The sequence below is a fragment of the Dermochelys coriacea genome, chromosome 5 (genome assembly GCF_009764565.3).
Source record: "Dermochelys coriacea isolate rDerCor1 chromosome 5, rDerCor1.pri.v4, whole genome shotgun sequence".
NCBI classification, from domain to species: domain Eukaryota; kingdom Metazoa; phylum Chordata; order Testudines; family Dermochelyidae; genus Dermochelys; species Dermochelys coriacea.
Genome location: NC_050072.1, coordinates 1,836,068 through 1,857,178, shown reverse-complemented (window position 1 = coordinate 1,857,178; position 21,111 = coordinate 1,836,068). Strand labels below are relative to the sequence as shown.

At 47.6% G+C, this 21,111-nt stretch overlaps 1 protein-coding gene across 10 annotated transcripts in view; it reads left to right on the top strand.

Moving 5' to 3' along the window:
• UNC13B (unc-13 homolog B) overlaps window positions 1-21,111 on the top strand; it is a 389,750-nt gene that overhangs the window by 355,014 nt on the left and 13,625 nt on the right. For 9 of the 10 annotated variants that reach the window (XM_043514555.1, XM_043514556.1, XM_043514557.1 and 6 more), the window contains 2 exons: window positions 443-566; window positions 11,474-11,530. In XM_043514555.1, coding sequence (XP_043370490.1) covers window positions 443-566; window positions 11,474-11,530 — 181 coding nt within the window. The remainder of the gene's footprint in view (window positions 1-442; window positions 567-11,473; window positions 11,531-21,111) is intronic. The other variant, XM_038403966.2, reaches the window with a different exon arrangement.

Here is a 21,111-nt window from a genome sequence, read left to right as displayed (position 1 = left end):
GTAAACTCACCTGCTGGGTCTTTCCCTGTTTAGACAGATGAGTCCTTTGGGGCAGGGTGCTTCTTCTATTTTATGTGTAAGCATCCAGCACAATGGGGCCCTGATCCTGTTTGGGGCCCCTGCAAGCTACCATAATACAAATAAAAACTTTGTATTGCTCTGGACGTTAAATAGCAGTGGCTGAATTCTTGGGCACAAAAATCCTGTTCTGTGCAAATGTCTTAGTGCTAAAGCTGAAGGAAAAAGCAACAGAAAATGTTACTTTAGCAGCGCTGTAGGCAAAGGGAATGCTGCTCTTTCCTATGAGACATTAGATAAGAGTTAACATAAATTGTTTGTTAGGTGAGGCATTAAATCTCACCCACGCTTCCACTCCGTTTCTCCTACAGACTGCACTGCTGGAACTGCATTGTTTTAATTAGCTCTTGCTCTCTCCTTGCAGCCTGACGCTCTTTGCCACGGTGTGCGAAAAGACAGTGTTGAAGAGGGTGCTGAAGGAGCTCTGGAGGGTGGTGATGAATACCATGGAGAAGCTGATTGTGCTTCCTCCACTCACAGACCACACGGTAAAGCATAACCTTCTTCTTTACTCAGTGCAGAACCATTCTCATTCTGCCATATAACCCTGTCTGGGTAGTGTGGTCTACAGACCAGCCTGTTCTGAAGGGTGAGCATTGAAAGGAAAGCGGTGGCCGTAATCTAAGAAAATAAAGAAATGGCTTTATTAGTAATGGGATCTTGAGGCAGAGAGAGTGCTCTCCCAGCACAGAATCTGAGATGCCGGAGTCCAAAGGGAGACTGTCAAGTGCACCAAATGGTTGAAGATGAGGAGTCTGCAATCTTTTTCAGAAGGCAGTGCACATCAAATTACCCGGCGGCTGGTGCTGACTACACCGGGTTAGTCTAACCATGGAAACGCTTTTACTTAATGATCATCAGCTCCCTACACTGGGGAGTGTTTTTCTCCTGTTACACATGGTTAATTTGGGGTTGCTCATTAATGACACTTTTAGGCTTTATCATCCCTACTGAGAGGGGCGGTGTTTCGTGTGTCTGATTGCGGCGAGTTGTTTGAAGGATGACCAGGATACACCTGATTTCAAAGGTAGATGTATATAAGTGTTCAGCTGCAGGGACCAATTGGATTAATGTGTGTCATGAACTGCAGTGACCTGTTCATGATGAAAAATTTGTCTGTCCCCTAATCCTGATGAGCTACAGAAGCAGATTACATTGCAATCCCAGATATCCAGCTGCTTCCGAGGGTGGTGTCCAATCACAGGCAGAGTAAACTTCTGGCCCTGGGTTATAAGCTAATCATTTGGAAATGGTCCAGAAATATTACTACCTGTCCACATTTAAGCAGGCTCTTGGCCTGGGGTTGCTGTACTGAGTGGCTCTTCTTGTTTGTCACTGGTTTCTGGTATGTGTTGAAAGGTTTTCAGGTCATGGTGTCTGAAGAGGTGGTGGAGACTTGCATCTTGATGTAAATTTATTTGTCTTGTGAGAGGGAGGGCCCTTGTCTCATCCTTAAGGATACTGTAAACACCAGAGCTGTATTGCACACAGTGAATCATACCTGCCAAGCAAGAAACTATTGTAAGGGATCTGAGCATCGAACTATGGCCTTCTCTCTATGTTCAGGTTTCAAGTGACCATGTTTGTGTTTCTTTAATCAGTTGCATTTGTGTGCTGGATTTAGAATGGAGAAAATAAATAACTTTAAGGGGGGGAGGGGTCCATGTGTGTTTTCTAGGCTACTTTTAAGCTGCTGTGGAAAGAGTCTGTTCGTAGATTTGCAGAAGCCTGAATGTAAGATCAGCATTATTATGATCCTAACAATCCCTTCTAACCTGAAGCGATGAAATAAAAGCTTTCCTAGGGCACCAGGGGAAGGAGGTGCTTTGGACTTTTATGCCGGCCCCTTCTGAAGTTCCCACACTGAGTGGGAGGAAAGTACCTGATGCCACATTTCCTGCTGAAAGGCAATACATAGCTACTGCTTGCAACCCTGCTGGAAATCACCGCAGAGCGGCCATTCTGTGATACTCCATATGGCTTTGTTACCTTCTCTGACACATTCAAAATGGAGAGGCTATGAAAAGAAGCCCGAGTCCTCTCCTGCTTCTGCAGGATTTCTCCCATTGGGCAGGAAGTGGCTCTCTGACAAGAGAAGCTAGTCAGCTCATGGGATGTAGGTTATAATGGAATTGTAACTCATCTATTGCTTTCACACCTCTAGGACAGCAGGCAGCAGCAAGTGGCTTAATTATACACTCAGTTCACTGGCTCATAAGCCTATGGGTATTGAATTTCCATGGATTTCAACATCAATGGCAACATGAGCTGCAGTAATTCAGAGAGCAATTCACACACCTTACCAATTATAAGTAAAGATCAACATTTAATTACAATACTGTCTCTCTTGGCTGAGTGGATATATGGGGTTAAGTTTCTGGAACTCAATATTTTTAGGCTTCTGAATACATCTCATTTTATTATATTATCAAAGCTAATGCACATTTCTTTCGCCTTCTCTGCAGTACAGTGCACCCCAGCCCAACATTGTGTGGCTGCACAGGTCAATAACCAGATGCTTGATTCACACATGGACGGACAGCTCCTCAGATCTCTCTGCCTTATTTGCTCTCATTCTCATTACACAATCAGCAGCTACTGTCCACCCAGTTGATGTCCAGAATTACACACATTCCTTCTGGCACCTTAGAGACTAACAAATTTATTAGAGCATAAGCTTTCGTGAGCTACAGCTCACTTCATCGGATACATTTGGTGGAAAAAACAGAGGAGAGATTTATATACACACACACAGAGAACATGAAACAACGGGTTTATCATACACACTGTAAGGAGAGTGATCACTTAAGATAAGCCATCACCAACAGCAGGGGGGGGAAGGAGGAAAACCTTTCATGGTGACAAGCAGGTAGGCTAATTCCAGCAGTTAACAAGAATATCAGAGGAACAGTGGGGGGTGGGGTGGGAGGGAGAAATACCATGGGGAAATAGTTTTACTTTGTGTAATGACTCATCCATTCCCAGTCTCTATTCAAGCCTAAGTTAATTGTATCCAGTTTGCAAATTAATTCCAATTCAGCAGTCTCTCGTTGGAGTCTGTTTTTGAAGCTTTTTTGTTGAAGTATAACCACTCTTAGGTCTGTGATCGAGTGACCAGAGAGATTGAAGTGTTCTCCAACTGGTTTTTGAATGTTATCATTCTTGACGTCTGATTTGTGTCCATTCATTCTTTTACGCAGAGACTGTCCAGTTTGGCCAATGTACATGGCAGAGGGGCATTGCTGGCACATGATGGCATATATCACATTGGTAGATGCGCAGGTGAACGAGCCTCTGATAGTGTGGCAGATGTGATTAGGCCCTATGATGGTATCCCCTGAATAGATATGTGGACAGAGTTGGCAACGGGCTTTGTTGCAAGGATAGGTTCCTGGGTTAGTGGTTCTGTTGTGTGGTGTGTGGTTGCTGGTGAGTATTTGCTTCAGATTGGGGGGCTGTCTGTAAGCAAGGACTGGTCTGTCTCCCAAGATCTGAGAGAGCGATGGCTCGTCCTTCAGGATAGGTTGTAGATCCTTGATGATGCGTTGGAGAGGTTTTAGTTGGGGGCTGAAGGTGATGGCTAGTGGCGTTCTGTTGTTTTCTTTGTTGGGCCTGTCCTGTAGTAGGTGACTTCTGGGTACTCTTCTGGCTCTGTCAATCTGTTTCTTCACTTCAGCAGGTGGGTATTGTAGTTGTAGGAATGCATGATAGAGATCTTGTAGGTGTTTGTCTCTGTCTGAGGGGTTGGAGCAAATGTGGTTATATCGTAGCGCTTGGCTGTAGACAATGGATCGAGTGGTATGATCTGGATGAAAGCTAGAGGCATGTAGGTAGGAATATCGGTCAGTAGGTTTCCGATATAGGGTGGTGTTTATGTGACTATCGCTTATTAGCACCGTAGTGTCCAGGAAGTGGATCTCTTGTGTGGACTGGTCCAGGCTGAGGTTGATGGTGGGATGGAAATTGTTGAAATCATGGTGGAATTCCTCAAGAGCTTCTTTTCCATGGGTCCAGATGATGAAGATGTCATCAATGTAGCGCAAGTAGAGTAGGGGCATTAGGGGACGAGAGCTGAGGAAGCGTTGTTCTAAGTCAGCCATAAAAATGTTGGCATACTGTGGGGCCATGCGGGTACCCATCGCAGTGCCGCTGATTTGAAGGTATACATTGTCACCAAATGTGAAATAGTTATGAGTCAGGACAAAGTCACAAAGTTCTGCCACCAGGTTAGCCGTGACAGTATCGGGGATACTGTTCCTGACGGCTTGTAGTCCATCTTTCAGAGGCTCGTTCACCTGCGCATCTACCAATGTGATATATGCCATCATGTGCCAGCAATGCCCCTCTGCCATGTACATTGGCCAAACTGGACAGTCTCTACGTAAAAGAATGAATGGACACAAATCAGACGTCAAGAATTATAACATTCAAAAACCAGTTGGAGAACACTTCAATCTCTCTGGTCACTCGATCACAGACCTAAGAGTGGCTATACTTCAACAAAAAAGCTTCAAAAACAGACTCCAACGAGAGACTGCTGAATTGGAATTAATTTGCAAACTGGATACAATTAACTTAGGCTTGAATAGAGACTGGGAATGGATGAGTCATTACACAAAGTAAAACTATTTCCCCATGGTATTTCTCCCTCCCACCCCACCCCCCACTGTTCCTCTGATATTCTTGTTAACTGCTGGAATTAGCCTACCTGCTTGTCACCATGTAAGGTTTTCCTCCTTTCCCCCCCCCTGCTGCTGGTGATGGCTTATCTTAAGTGATCACTCTCCTTACAGTGTGTATGATAAACCCATTGTTTCATGTTCTCTGTGTGTGTGTATATAAATCTCTCCTCTGTTTTTTCCACCAAATGCATCCGATGAAGTGAGCTGTAGCTCACGAAAGCTTATGCTCTAATAAATTTGTTAGTCTCTAAGGTGCCACAAGTACTCCTTTTCTTTTTGCGAATACAGACTAACACGGCTGCTACTCTGAAACACATTCCTTCTGTGCACCAAGAGAGACCTGTCTCCCCTAAACAAGTGCATGATCTGGAGTAGACACAAGATTCAGCCTCTCTAGGGCATGTCTACGCTCCTCTTCAAACAGGACTACATTAGTGCCAAGTAAGGACCTTTACATTCACACGCACAGCATCCACACAGAGAAGTTACAGCACAGCCCTTCAATCTGAACTGCTATTCACACCTTTCTCTACTAAACTGCAGAGCAGTGTAGATAGATGTGCCTGAAGCTTCAGGATCTGATTTTACCTCTCGCTTTCAGAATGCCTGATAGCAGCACCATGTCTGTTATGTAAACAGGTCCCCTGAAGTAGATGGCAGTGCTGCTTTAGCAGTCAGCAGGGGGTTGGGGGGAGAAACTGTTCTGGCAGGGGGGCTGCTAGCACTCCTTATGGCCTGTGGAGATAAATACAACCTCTCTGTTGGGTTAGCCAAGGGCAAGGAATTCCAAGTCTGTTCCTGTAGCGAGTGTGTGGGGAGGTGGTTTGCCTTAGCTTTGGGCCAGATGAGCTAAATCAACATCTCTGCATGAGCCCTGCTGGAAAGTCAGATTCTGGACAATGCCAGGGTCCTCAGAGAAACACTTCCAAATACAAGACACCTTTCCTGTCCCAGGTTAAAAATTAGCTTGTGATTGCTTAATGTAGCAAAAACACCTTAGAAGAATAAATAATCTTTGATTTTAATGGGCACTATACAGAAGCTCTGCTTGTCAGATAAAGCCTGTTAACTAGACAAACAGAAATACTGCCAGTAATCAAATCTAAAGACTGTCTAATCTGAGAGCCCAACATACACCTGAATGGAATAAATCTGCCTCAAGGCAGTACTTCATGCAAGATAAAGCACTTGCAAATTAACGTCACATAAAGAAATAAACCTGGGTACTAACAAGCTCTTTACAAACAGAAAGACTGTGGAGTTAGTCACCGTCTACAGACCTGTGTATTGTGTCTTTGTGTTTTGTTACGTATGTCAAATCAAGTGTCAGGACATGTTAAACTTTAGTCTCTAAGGTGCCACAAGGACACTCTTTGCTGATACAGACTAACACGGCTACCACTCTGACACCTGTCTTCAGAGAGTATAAATCAGCATTGCCCCACTGACTGTCAGCAGCTGAGAGCCCTGCCTGAATGGCTTTTTTAAAACAATCAAGCCATGAACAGAGATTTTAATTATTCCCAGGCTGCAAACTGTAGCTGTCTTATGTCTGTGACAGGTGCAGGTATGAAGACCAAGTGAATTTCCTTGGAAAGCACTAAGAAAATTAGAACTGCTTATATCCTGTACCACTCAGAACTATGGGTGTCACTAGACAGATGGTAGTACTACTTGTGATGGCCCATTCTCTCTCCCCATTTTCCTCCATGATGCTTTAATCACTTTGTTCTGGGGATCACCAGGAAATACTTTTGTGCTAAACACCTGGTGTCAAAGGGTTAAAATATAGTAATGTCTGTTTAACGTGTGTAGGTTCTGCTGCTTCCAGGGATTGCTGCTGAATTCAGATTTCTGCAGTGACAGTTGGGGAGGGTTCATTCCCAAGGTGATGCACATGGTACAAGGTGTCTTGAGAGAGTTTTGTTGTGGGATGTTTCCTTGCATGGATAAACAGCCTTTTGAGGAGCTGTAGTATCTTGTTCACAAGAATGTCATCAGGCAAAGACAGGAGCTGTCCATGTTATTTCATTTAGGTAATCCCAACTTTGATGACAAACTCATTCTAATAACGGAATAACTTCTGTTTGCAAACATATGCTGACAGAGATTGGCATTGATTGACAGGGATAGTGCCTAGTGGGAAAGAAAAATTGGAGAGTAGTTATCTGAGCATCTTGTTAACTGCTGGAATTAGCCTACCTTGCTTGTCACCATGAAAGGTTTTCCTCCTTTCCCCCCCCCTGCTGCTGGTGATGGCTTATCTTAAGTGATCACTCTCCTTACAGTGTGTATGATAAACCCATTGTTTCATGTTCTCTGTGTGTGTGTATATAAATCTCTCCTCTGTTTTTTCCACCAAATGCATCCGATGAAGTGAGCTGTAGCTCACGAAAGCTTATGCTCTAATAAATTTGTTAGTCTCTAAGGTGCCACCGGTACTCCTTTTCTTTTTTCCATGAAGCATTCTGAGTCACTGGGTATTGCTCAGTGTTTCAGACCTGGCCTACTTAGGAGCTTGCTGCAGGAATGCTATGTGCCTTGGCTGGCTAATGTTGTTGTTCAAACTCGTATTGAAAAATTCCAAAGAGGAATGACAGAACTGAACTGTGATATATTAATATTTAAATAGCATTTTGGGGCTGCTCATTTAAAATGTCTTGTAACTTGATTTAGAAATAGTGTGTGCTCTTCGGCTTAGCTCAGCAGGTGCTGAACCTTAAGAACCTCTTGTAAGTAAAAATGAACTCCAGAAATCACACAGCGTTTACCATTTGGCCATCAATACAGATCAAAAACCCTAAGTGCAGTCACATGCATCAGCCAGGTATTGCAGTAGTGTGATTAGTTAACAGCACCTTGTAAAAGCTCCTAGGATATACCTTTGTTACTCCTGGGGTAATTCTGCACCATGGCGGGTGCACAGAATTAACGTCCCCCACAGATTTCTTTGCTTCCCCGCAGAAAAATGACTTTGACAGGGAAGCAAAGAGAATCTGCAAGAGTGGTTACGCACCACTCCCTAGCTGCGCAAATGCATCATTTCAGACACCCAGAGCAGATGGCAGGGCTGGAGGAAGGGGAGGATGGGATTTCCTCTTCCCCTGCAAGGAGTGGCTGGGGCTGTGTAAGACTCACCCTGAGAAACCTCCCCAAGCTGCAGGGGAAGCTCAGCATCCTCCCTGCTTCCTGCCCCCATTGTTCCTCGGCTGTGGAGGGAGTGGTCACTGTATGGGGAGCTGCTCCCCCATCCACCCAACTCCCATGTATCTGGACCTCCCATACCCAGACACCCCCACCAAGCCTCACCCCGTACACCCAGAACCCCTCTAGACCTCCATATCCGAACCCTAGCCCACTGAACCTCAATCCCTGCATCTGGAGCTCCCTGCCTTGGGACCCCCACCCCTGCACCCAGACCACACCCCATTGAGCACCCTGAACTCAAACCCTCATCCTGGCAAGCCCCAAACCCCTGTACCACCCTGAGCCCCCACATCCAGACCCCATGCCACTGACTCCCAACTAGCTGCACCCAGACAGGTTTCAGAGTGGTAGCCGTGTTAGTCTGTATCAGCAAAAACAATGAAGAGTCCTTGTGGCACCTTAGAGACTAACAAATTTATTTGGGCATAAGCTTTCGTGGGCTATAACCCACTTCATCAGATGCATGGAGTGGACAAAAACAGTAGGCAGGTGTGTGTGTATATATGTATACGTATATGTACACACACACACACACACATATATGAAAAGATGGGAGTTGCCAAGTATGGGGTCAGTGCTAACGAGACAATTCAATTAAAGTGGAAATGGGCTATTCTCATCAGTAGAATACCAAGGGAGGAAAAATTACTTTTGTAGTGGTAATGAGGCCAATGTACACAGAGTGGCCCATTTCAAACAGCTGACAAGAAGGTGTGAGTAACAGCAGGGGGAAATTAGTTTTTGTAGTGACCCATCCATTCCCAGTCTTTATTCAGGCCTAATTTGATAGTGTCCAGTTTGCAAATTAATTCCAGTTCTGCAGTTTCTCATTGGAATCTGTTTTTGAAGTTTTTTTGTTGAAGAATTGCCACTTTTAAGTCTGTTGGTGAGTGTCCAGGGAGATTGAAGTGTATGCCGACTGGGGCTTTTGAACGTTATAATTCTTGACATAAAAACACTCAATTATGTGCCACAGGCAGAGAATGGGAGAGATTGAGATGCACCAATGTCCAAGACCCCTCAATGGCAGAGAAACATTGAAATGAGATGTACCCAGATAATTCCAGCTAGTGACCCGCACCCCCACATGGCAGAAGAAGGCTAAAAAAAACCCACAGATCACTGCCAGTCTGACCTGAGGGAAAATTCCTTCCTGACCTCATATATGGTGATCAGTCAGACCCTGAGCACGGGAGCAAGAACCAGCCAGCCAAGCATCTGAAAGAGAGACTGTTCAGTGCCACCTCAGAACCCTGACACTCCCCGTCCAATGTCCTATCTCCAGCTGTGGCCATCCCTGCTGCTTCAGAGAGAAAAATAAGCACATACCACCACAGTACCTGGGGGACAGGGATCCCTTCCTGACCCCTGCAAGTGACCAGCTGGAGCCCTGAAGCATGATCTTCAGAACATAAGACATAAACCAGAAGGGCCCCCCAGTGCTGCCAAGCCCTGTCCCCTACCATCATAAGAACATAAGAATGGCCATACTGGGTCAGACCAAAGATCCATCTAGCCCAGTATACTATTTTCCAAGAGTGGCCATTGCCAGGTGCCCCAGAGGGAATGAACAGAACAGGTAATCATCAAGTGATCCATCCCCTCTCAGCTTTCCCAGCTTCTGGCAGCACAAGCAACCCCGTCACACAATCACACACATAAATTTGTCCAGCCTTCTCTTAAAACAAATTAAGTTGTTTGCCCCACTGACCCCTTTTGGGAGGCTGCTCCAGAGCCTCACTCCTCTGATGGTCAGAAACATCGTCCTAATTTCCAGCCTAAATTTGTTCCTGGACAGTTTATCTCCGTATATTCTTGTGTCAACACTGTCCTTCAGCTTCAATAGCTCTTTGCTCTCCTTGGTGTTTACCCCCCCCCCCCGTGATGTATTGATACAGTGCAATCAGATTCCCTCTCGGCCTTCTTTTTGCTCAACTACACCAGCCAAACTCTTCCAGACTCTTAGCACTGGGATTGTTTGTTTTGGTGGTTCTTGCAGTGGAAGTATGTGAGAGAAAGAGAGAGAGAGAGAGAGGGGATTACTGAAGTAAGGAAGAGTAAAAGGTAAAGGGGTAGGGAGGGGAGGTGGTGAAGGAAAATAATGTACAGCTTGAAGGGCTCATTAGAGATATTTGGAAACAGATGGGCCTTGTGGAAATTACCGAGTACACCAACAATTCCAAGGGCAGGGCTAGCTTCACTGGAATTCCTTTTGAAGTGGTGTATGGTGTACATTCGGAAAAGTAACTGAAACAAAATTAAACAGTGGTGCCCTAATTATCATTTACTGGCCCAGAGAGACAAGGGTCCAGTTCCCCATTCCAGGGGACAATCCTCCCAGAACATTTCAGCCCTCGCTGAGAAGAAAGGGAGAAACTCAGCTGGAGAAGTCTGGACATTTACAGCCTCCTCCCCACAGCACCTGCCAGAGTAGCCTGGAAGAGCGTGCAACGGAGAGCTAAGGTGAGCTAAGGGAATTCATGACCAGTGTGAAGGCAGGTTGGATTCCTCAGGCTCTCTGCTGAACGGCCCCTTTGGGTCAGAGGTAGGAAAAGAGACGGGGAGAAAACACAGGGGGAGGAAGAAAATAATTTCAAGCACACCCCATAAAGGATCTTAGGAGTAAGGAGTGGTGATCACTGTCTGGTTGCTTGCAGCCTTACTAATTTTGTTTAATATTCCAGTACCCAGGTGATAGGTGCATTGGAGAAGAGTGGAAAGATGCTATGGCAGAGGGAAAGGAATGGCATCCTCCCCTCTATCACTGCCCCAGGATCAGCATTCATTATGCTGCAGTGTATCTGGCTCCAAGTCACATTTCCCATCACCAGGGCTCCAGCTTCCTTCCTTGTTGTGTCATTGTTCACAGGACACAAGTAAACAGTGGTGTGGGAACGGGATGTCTAAGTATTGATCTGTTCGTGTTTGTGAATAAGGAATTGTTGTAGTATTCCAATAGACTGAGCCTGCCTATCTTCTGCCTGAGATAACACACTAAAAAACAAACAAATCAAATTGTGGGGCTAACGTACTTAACCCCACACTTCAGTTGCACTGTGCTGCTTGTCTACTCAAAAGTTTTAACTAATAATGTGATCTGCGCTTAGTTTGTCATTAACTTCATAAAAGCTTTTCATTCCCAGATCTATAATTTTGTACGAGAGCTTCAAGTCTAGGGTAATACAATGTCTTCACAATCTATTTGTGGGTAATCCATCTAGATGTGTAATCAGTTTAAACAGGTGGTTTCTGCAACTGAGAGCTAGCAGTGTACCACACTCTGTGGGAGCTCTGTATGTGGCCGTCCACAGGAAGGCTGCTTTTTACCCTAGCTAACAAATGTATTCCTTGGAAATGGAGGAAAATAAACTAGCATGACGGGCACTGGGTTTGTTTATATCAAGATCAATGGACCAACTTGATTTGCACCTTTTTCCTTTACTTGCTCAAAAATTGATTTCTAATCTTTTTCTCCTTTCTTTGACTTTAACTTCTTGCAATCATAGGGTACGCAGTTGATTTTCAGTGCTGCTAAGGAACTGGGACACTTGTCAAAGTTGAAGGTATTGATGTTGTGTGTGGCTTGCATGTATGTCCTTGTATACAAACATGAAAGTGCAGTAGTGCATAGCATGCGTTTTGTGTCTCCCCCCCCCGTGACTGGCAATGTGCACCTTAGAATACATGCTAATAACATGTGCTACACGTAGGTTTACTGCATGGCTTTTCATTTACTGTAGATTGAATTATTTGCACGTTCAGTATAACAAGTGAACAATTGGGTAATTTATTTTAAAATGAAAAAGAAAGAACACTTTGCAAATCCATCCAGTTCCTCTACCTGTACTTGTGCAATAGAAAATGCTGAGTTTTCACTTTGAGCTCTTTTATAAATGGTAATCAGCACTTGTAATAAATGAATATCAATGGTAATGTACGCTGCATGAGCTATTGACGAAGGAATAGTTTCTGAATTGGACTCATTGATATGAAAATAACTTTCACGTCTAGAGCAGAGCTGAACTGTGCCCAGAAATTCTGACTACGTAGGCTCCCTTTTGCTGGAAGTTGGCATTTAGCATGCAGGCTGTTCTGATGTGCTTTGACGGCACCTTAGCTGACACGAGTGTCAGTAAGTGCATGCTGCTGGATGGTGAGCCAATCAAGCATTGCTCCAGGGGTCACAACAAAAATGATACGGAAATAGAGAAATTGAGATGCTTTATACTAGTCAGGCCCTTCTGAGTATGATTTAACCTTCCTACAGAAAAACTTGTGTGCAAGAGAAGCTGCAAATAAGGAATCGCAACACACAAAATTATCAGTTGTGCAGCAGGAAGGATTGGCAGGACGCTGAACTTGGTACAAGATGCTGATTATAGAGCGCTTTCCAATGCAAAGAGCATTTTTCTGACTGAATTAATGCATTTTTAAATGTTCCATTAACACGGTTTCCCTGCCACTAAAATTCGGTTGCCTTGTGCATGTATCACATTTGTGACACTTATTGACACAAGATGTTAATGGACTGTTTTGTTTCTTCTCTATCAGTGTCTACCCTCCACCTCGGGACCATTATCTCTTTCCTTGCAGGCATCCAGGTTTTTCAGGAGCCCCATGGGCTCTTCTGTGGCAGAACTCAAAGCTCAGATTCCTGTACCAGGGACTGTGCTGTGCTACTTTGCCTGCAGCTGCAAGGCAGCTAAGCTGTCTTCCTCCTTTCATGCTAGTACCTATGGTCGCAGATTTCAGAGGTAGCTCAGCAGACTGGCAGCAACTGAGCTTCAGGCAGCCAGCTGGCCAAAGGCTTCAAGAGGACGGGGGATAGTCCTTGTCTTCTCAAGTCACTGGGGTCATATGGAGGACCTTTGCAACTCATAAAGCTGCTCTGAACATAAATCTGAAATGATACAAACATTCTGCGAACTGCTATTGCCTGAAAATCTGGTGGGTGTAAGTTCAGTGAAATGCAATTTTTTTTTTTTACAAAGGACTTCATTTTCAGAATTGCACGTGCCTCATTTGCATAAATGCACATTCAGTGTTCCTGGGCAGCTCCTGATTTGCACGCCCATGTATTTTTGTGCGCACAGAAGTTTAGGATGACGGGAGGTGTTCACTGAAGTTCAGTTACGTGCATGCTGGCTGCACACAAAAGTGTACATGCACTCTTCTGTATCTGTCCCAGAGGCACTAGTTCTTCTTCGAGTGATTGCTTATGTGCATTCCAATGGTGTATGCGCGCGCCACGTGCATGATCGTTGGAAGGTTTTTCCTCTAGAAGTACCCATCGGGTTGGCTGTGGAGACCTCTGGAGTGGCGCCTTTATGGTGGTATATATAGGTCCCTGCCAACCTGCCACCTGCTCTAGTTCCTTCTTACCACCAGTGACAGTTGTTGGAGCAGCTCAGTCTCTTGCATTCACAAGTGCCGACCTCGTGGTTCCCTTTTCTTCATTGTACATACTTGTTAATTTGTTTTCTACTAGTGTGTAGTTAATTGGACTTATTTTAGGGGGCTTTCCCCCCGCCCTAGTTTCCCCAGGCACCGGAGCATGCCTTGGTCGCAGGGGGTTAAGGCGTGTGAGAGGTGTGCGAAACCTATGCCCACAGGCAATCTGCATGCTGCCTGTCTCAATTGTTAAGGAGAGGACAGATAAGTGCCCAATTTGCAGGAGCTGTAGACCCAGGACTAAGAGAGAGCGGGACTATCATTTGAAGCTCCTCCTGATGGAGTTGGCTCTTCGCCCACAGCTGGCACCAGAAGCTGCACCGGCATCATCGGTCCCCGGTGCCGCATAAGAAAAAGAAGGCAGACAGGGATCGTTCCCCCATCAAGGAACCGCGAGGGGATTCCAGAGGGTGCGTCCTCCGGTGGGACGCCTATAGTCTGGGCCTCAAGACCTGGCACCATTGACTCTGGCCCCAACAAAAGGCCCATCAAGTCCGGTGCTGGTGGACTTCCTGACTCGGGAGGATCTGGAGGAAGAGCTCAACCTTCCCTCCACGTCAGACACTTACGAGGTAGCATGGGACCTCATTGCCATAATGGCGCAGTCCCCGGCACTACATGCACATGCAGTGGCACCAGCTGCAGCATCTATCCTGGCGCCGCATGTGGCTCCAGCACCTTTTACGGCACCGATGGCAGCACCACCTCTGGTTCATCATTGTGGCAAGCCTATGATGCTACTGCGCCGCTTACCATCTCCCCAGAACCACTCCCTAGCACCATCTGGCTCCGCCCCCCCCATAGTTGGGCAGAGACTACTTGTCCGAGTCGGACGCTGAGTCTTCTGTATCTTGATGCAGCCACTACCTCTCCCGGTCCCAGCACTGCAGACCAGTGGAATCATCGGCACTGGCAGTCGCCTGGCCGCCCCAGTAGCAGAACCCAGTACAATGGCATTTTTGGACTCCTTGGGCCTACCATCATGCTCAGGGCTCCAAGCCACTGTCGGTGGCATCTGCACCCTGTGCCCCCCACCTCCCAGCAACGTTGCTGGCTCACCACACCCCCAGGCTCCTGAGGACCCCGCATGAGACAGGAATTCTGGGCTGTCACGCTCAAGCACAGCACCTAGACCAGTGCCATCAGTGACACTGGAGCCACCTCAAGTTGCGGGAGGCTCCGAGGTACCTGACCTGACCTCTTGAGAGCCAGAAGGGCAGGAAGACCCTGTCCCATGGGCCGCCACCGCCTCCTCACCAGATGAGGCAGTGCTGGACACCAGGACCTCCTTAGGAGGGTGGTCCTAAACCTCAGTCTCCAGACAGAGGAGGTCATGGAGAAGTCTGACCCAGTGGTGGACATCCTTGCCCCAGAGGGTCCTTCTAGGGTGGTTTTGCCCCTAATAAGAACAATCTAGAACACCACTAAGGTGCTCTGGCAGACTCCAGCCTCTATACCACCCACCGCTAAAGGGGTGGAAAGACGCTATTTTGTGCTGCAGAAAGGGTACAAACACCTTTTCACCTACCTCCAACCGGGGACTCTGGTGGTTGATGCGGCAAATCACAAAGAGCGGCAAGGAGAGCCAGGACCCGCATCTAAGTCATGGGATTCTAAGAAGCTGGACCTTTTCGTCCGGAAGGTCTACTCGATGGGGGAGCTCCAGCTTCGAGTGGCTAACCAGTAAGCGTTTCTCAGCCACTATGCTTTCAGCTCTTGAAGCTTGTTGGCAAAGTTCCAGGAGTTGCTCCCAGCTGACTCACACAAGGAGTTTAGCGCACTCGTTGAGGAAGGCAGGGTGGTCTCCAGAACCTCCCTCCACGCCATGTTAGATGCAGCGGACTTGGTGGCTTGGACCATGGTCACTGCCATTACAATGAGGCGCAGCACGTGCGTTCAGGTGTTGGGGATACCACCGAAGGTCCAGAACACAATCCAGGACCTCCCCTTTGACAGTGCAAGCCTGTTTGCCCAAAATACGGACTCGTGGGCAACTTTGAAGTCTTTGGGGATCCACACCCCTGCACCTCAAAGAGCCTTTCAAGCCTCACTCTCCCCATCCCGCTTCTACTCTGGGCCTCCTAGATAAGACTCGTCAAGGAGACGGGGCAGAAATAACAGGTGGTACTTCTCAGGCCAAGGCCAGGGTTCGGCCAAACTGCCCCCAGCCCAAAGCCAAACTTTTGAAGATGTGCCCGAGGATGGAGCATCAGTTTGTCTTTGATCCTTACCCCCACTTTGTGAATTGACTCTCCCACTTCTACCGTGCTTGGTCTCATATCACGTCAGATCGCTGGGTCGTCAGCATGGTAGGGGGTGGGATATTCTATCCAGTTCTGTTCCCTCCCACCCACCTTCCCCATCCCTCTTCAGGGACCCTTCTCACAAACAACTCCTCTTGCAGGAGGTGCAATTGCTCCTCACGCTAAGGACAACAGAGGAGGTTCCTCAGGAGTTCAGGGGCAAGGGGTTCTACTCCCGCTATTTCCTCATCCCCAAGGCCAAGGGGGGCTCCGGCCTATCCTGGATCTGCGAGATCTCAACACATCTTCACAGGAAAATGAAATTTCACATGATCTCTCTGGCCGCCATCTTTCCTTCGCTGGATCCAGGGGACTGGTACACCGCCATCAACTTGAAAGATGCATACTTCCATATATCCATTATCCTTGTCCACAGATGATTCCTCAGGTTTGTAGTCAGTGGCCAGCACTACTAGTTCAGGGTGCTCCCATTTTGGGCTCTTGGCGGCCCACCGGGTATTCACCAAGTGTATGGCGGTTGTGGCAGCCTTCCTCCGCAAACGCCAGGTGCAAGTGTTCCCGTACCTGGACGACCGGCTCATCAAGGCAGAGTCACAAGCACAGGCCACAGAGCATGTCTCTCTGGTCTGGGCCACATTCTGCAGGCTGGGCCTCATATTGAATGTGCCCAAATCCACACTGGCCCTGACGCAGAAAATAGAGTTCATAGGGGCTCTCTCGGACTCCACGCTGGCCAGGCCATTCCTGCCCAAGCTGCGCTTCCAAGCACTCATGGACATAATCAAAAACCTTTGCCAATTTCCCACAACCCAGGCCAGGAATTGCATGAAGCTATTCGGGCATATGGCAGCCTGCACATACGTGGTCCAGCACACCAGGTTATGCCTTTGGCCCCTCCAGGCGTGGCTGGTGCGGGTGCACAGGCCGGGCAGTGACCCACTGGACACGATAGTTACCCTCCCCGCTTGCAATCTCGAGTCTCTCCACTGGTGGCTGCAGCCACAAGTGATCTGTGCAGGATTACCCTTTGCCAAACCCCAACCTATGCTATCCCTGGTCACGGACACCTCAGCGCATGTTTAGGGAGTGCACCTGGGCAATACCAGAACTCAAGGCCTATGGTCCCACCCAGAACTATCGCTGCATATCAATGTAAGGGAGCTGAGGGCGGTTCATCTGGCATGCCAAGCATTCCAGGCCCGCCTGCAGGGCGCATGCGTGTCGGTGCTGACAGACAACACTGCAGCGATGTTCTAGATAAACAAACAGGGTGGTGCTTGCTCCCCTCCCCTGTGGCAGAAAGCCCTTAAGCTGTGGGATTTTTGCATCGCCCACTCGATACACCTAGAGGCGTCGCACCTTCTGGGAGTGCAAAACAAACTAGGCAATCGCCTCAGCAGCTCGTTTCACGGTCACGAATGGTCCCTCTGGCCAGACGCTGCGCACTCGACTTTCCAGAGCTGGGGCTCTCCCCACATAGACCTGTTCGCAATACGGAGCTACAGGAAGTGCCAGCGGTTCTGCTCCTTCCTGAACCACAGTCCAGGCTCCTTCACCCGCTGTACGCGTTCCTGCCCTTCCCTCTTGTACACAGAGTCCTCCTCAAGGCTTGCTGGGACGGGGCTTCCTTGATCCTCCTAGCTCCAGCATAGCCCCACCCGCACTGGTTCACCATGCTGATGAACCTCTCAGCTGACAGACCAGTAGCCCTTCCTGTGTGCTTGACTCAAATCACACAGGACCACAGCCATCTGCAACACCCCAATGTGGAGTCCCTCCACCTCATGGCGTGGAAACTCCATGGCTGAATCCTCTTGAGCTCCAGTGTTCGGATCCAATCAAGGGAGGGCCTGCTGGGAAATAGGAAACCCTCCACTCATGCCACATACCTGGCAAAGTGGAAGCATTTTTCCATCTGGTCTCTGCAGAGGGGAACTGAACCACAACTAACTCCAATTCCCCTTGTTTTGGACTACTTGTTATACTTCAAGCAGCAGGGCTTGGCAATATCATCTCTCAGGGTACACCTTGCTACCATTTCGGCAGTGTGTAGGTCAGTCTTCAGTAATCCCATGGTGGCCGGTTTCTCAAGGGCTTGGGCAGTCTTTTTCCCCAGGTACAACAGCCGGTTCCCCAGTGGGACTTCAACCTGGTCCTGTTGGCACTCATGGGGCCCCCCTTTGAGCCCATGGCAACCTGCCCTCTGTCCTACCTTTCCTGGAAGGTGACCTTTCTCATGGCCATTACCTCAGCTAGAAGGGTATCCAAGCTCAGAGCGCTGACTTCCAAGCCCCCCATAAGTCTCTTATAAAGACAAGGTGCAGCTATGCCCTCACCCTGCATTTCTGCCAAAGGTAGTATCCCAGTTTCATGTGAACCAAAACACTTTTTTTACCTGTGTTCTTCCCTAAACCCCATACCAGTAACAGGGAGCACATGTTCCATTCCCTGGACATTAGGTGTGCCCTAGCATTCTACATTGAGCGCACAAAGCCATTTTGTAAGTCACCACAGCTCTTTATTGCAATTGCAGAAAGGATGAGGGGGCTCCTGATCTCATCCCAGCGCATTTCATCATGGATCATGGCCTGTATCAGGCCTTGCTACGACCTGGCTAACGTTCCAGCCCCTCTGCTCACGGCGCATGCCTCGAAAGTGCAGGTGTTGTCCGCAGCATTCCTGGCGCAGGTCCCTCTCCAGATATGTATGTAAGGCAGCAACATGGTCTTCCATCCACACCTTCACGTCACACTACGCCATCACCCAATAGGTGAGGGACAGTGCAGCCTTCGGCAGGGCAGTGCCGCACTCGGCAACCAGGTGAACTCCGACACCTCCACCAGGGAAACTGCTTGGAAGTCACCTATTGGAATGCACATGAGCAATCACTCGAAGAAGAAAAAAAGCTTACCTACCTCTTGTAACTGTTGTTCTTCGAGATGTGTTGCTCATATCCATTCCAAATTCCGCCTGCCTCCCCTCTGTCAGAGTATCCGGTAAGAAGGAACTTGGCAGGCGGCGGGTCAGCAGGGACCTATATACACCGCCATAAAGGTGCCACTCCAGGGGTCTCCACAGCCAACCTGATGGGCACCGCTAGAGGAAAAACTGTCCGATGATCGTGCATGCAGCATGTGCGCATACCTATTGGAATGGAAATTAGCAACACGTCTTGAAGAACAACAGTTACTAGAGGTAAGTAACCCTTTTTTTATAGATAGATAGAACACTGCATCCACATGAGCTTTGTCAGAAAAGCAAAGCTTCCAAAGGGTTCTGCAGGCCTGAGTAACTGTAATCATTATATATAAGACTAAAAGAGAGCATGAGTGAAAGGCCATGCTGAGCCACCTTGGCTTCTCTGCCGCCTGACAGGGTGCTTAGGAGATCTGAACCACTTCTTGCACTTTTAATACAAAAAGGAAAGTGTAAAGAAAGCCTAGGGTTGTCTAGTAACTCAGCTGAAAAGCTCAAGCTGGCAAACTGAACAAGCATGGTCTCTTGTCCTGATGATGAATCAGCTCACCAGGTGTTTTAGAGTAATGTCATGGTCCAAAAACTGTGAAAATGGCATCTTGGTAATATGCATACTTGATTCCCAGGTGTCTTCTAAACATCATCTGCTCGGTTTGCTGAATGGAAACAAGTTTTTCCTGCTCTCTGTGCTTGAGCCCATATACAGCATCCATGGAGCAGGGCGCTTGCAGGCTGCTCTGCCTCCCATTGTCCCAGAATGGCCAGCTCAGTTCTGACTCCAGATCTTTGTTGCTGATACTGCTGTCTGAAGCAAGGAAGAATGCAGCTGGCTCTTTCATGTGCTGATCGCAGCCGCGCTGGCAGTCACCGAAATTGTGTTCACTTGAAATCTTTTTATTGTGTTTGCAAAGTGCTCCTGGCTTGCAAGGCCACACCTCTTGCACTCTGTTATGGAAGCAATGATGGCTGATGAAAATAAGCTGTGTATGCAGGAGATGAAGATCAGAGGCAGCTCTTTGACTGCAGATTTTCCGGTGAAGCTCTGGGGCTGATAAATCCGCCTAACATTGTTGGGTAGAGCTTACTCTGAAGAACTCCATCTGGAAACAGACACATATTACTCCCCAAATGGTAACATGGACCAAGGTCCGTCTCAGTAGCAGCTCAAACATCAGAGAAGAATAAGAGTTTCAAAGGTTTAGGAGAAAGAAAGGCTGATCTTCTAATATGGGCGCAAAAGGTAGGGAATCTCCCAACTGGCAGACAGGGACATAGGAGATATTTCAACAGGACTTAGCACCAGATGAGAGAGCTGCTCTGTGTCCTGGAAATACAGCTACCTTGATTAAACAAGCCCAGTCCCAGGCTGGGGAGCTGGGTGCTCTAGATGAATGAGATGTTTATTCTGAGACTGACTGAAAGAGAGAGCTTTGCCCTCTGTGTACAGGAATGTGAAACAGCATCAGCTTCAACTGAGCTACTCACAGCTCATAAGAGAAACCGAAGGAGAACTCCCGCTTCTGTAGCGGAAGGAATGCTGTGCAATATTGGCCATTGCCTGGAGAAGAGACTGCTGTGATCTCATTGGGTAGCTCCACACATTGGTGCTGGTCTGGGATGCAACAAGGAAGAGAATTAGAACTGTGTGAATCCTAAACCAGAAGCACCTGCCCCTCCCTGGAGTTAGGCATGCAGGCAAAGATTTTCAAAGCAGAGGTCTAAAGTTTTGGCTCCTTCCATTTATACTAAAAGACCTGGTGAAGTGGACTGATTTTTTTTTTCTTCCCCAAAGCATGGAGCACCCAATAGCTGCCATGGACTTCAATGGGAGCCACTGGGCACCACCACTCTTGAAATACAGGCTACTTAGGTCCATCAATGACTATTAGCCAGGATGGGCAGGGATGGTGTCTCTAGCCTCAGTTTGCCAAAAGCTGGGAATGGGCGACGGGATAGATCACTTGATGATTCCCTGTTCTGTTCATTCCCTCTGAATCATCTGACAGTAGCCACTGTTGTAAACAGGAGACTGGGCTAGATGGACCTTTGGTCTGACCCAGTCTGGCCTTCCTTATGTTCTGTATGGACGTAGGAGCCTAACTTTGTTTGAAAATCTGGGCCATATGAATCTAGGCCAGCAGCGTGCACATGTTCAGCGCAAGGGCTGAACATATTACTTCGCAAAGGTCAAGGGGCCCCAATCTATACTTAACTAAAGGCGGAGCCAGGCTCAACCAGATAACAAATGGAACATCAGCCAGGTCAGCCTGTGGAAGCAGCACCTGGCAGTAAGAGAACATGAAATGTACCTATCTTTGGTCATTATGAAGATTGACTGAGCTCCTGTGGCAAGTGTTGGAAATACAAGACAGGAACAGGTAGCTACATCATGGCTCTGTTTGCTATGAAAGACGCACAATGGCTAGGCAGGCATGTCTCCCTGAAAGGTGTAA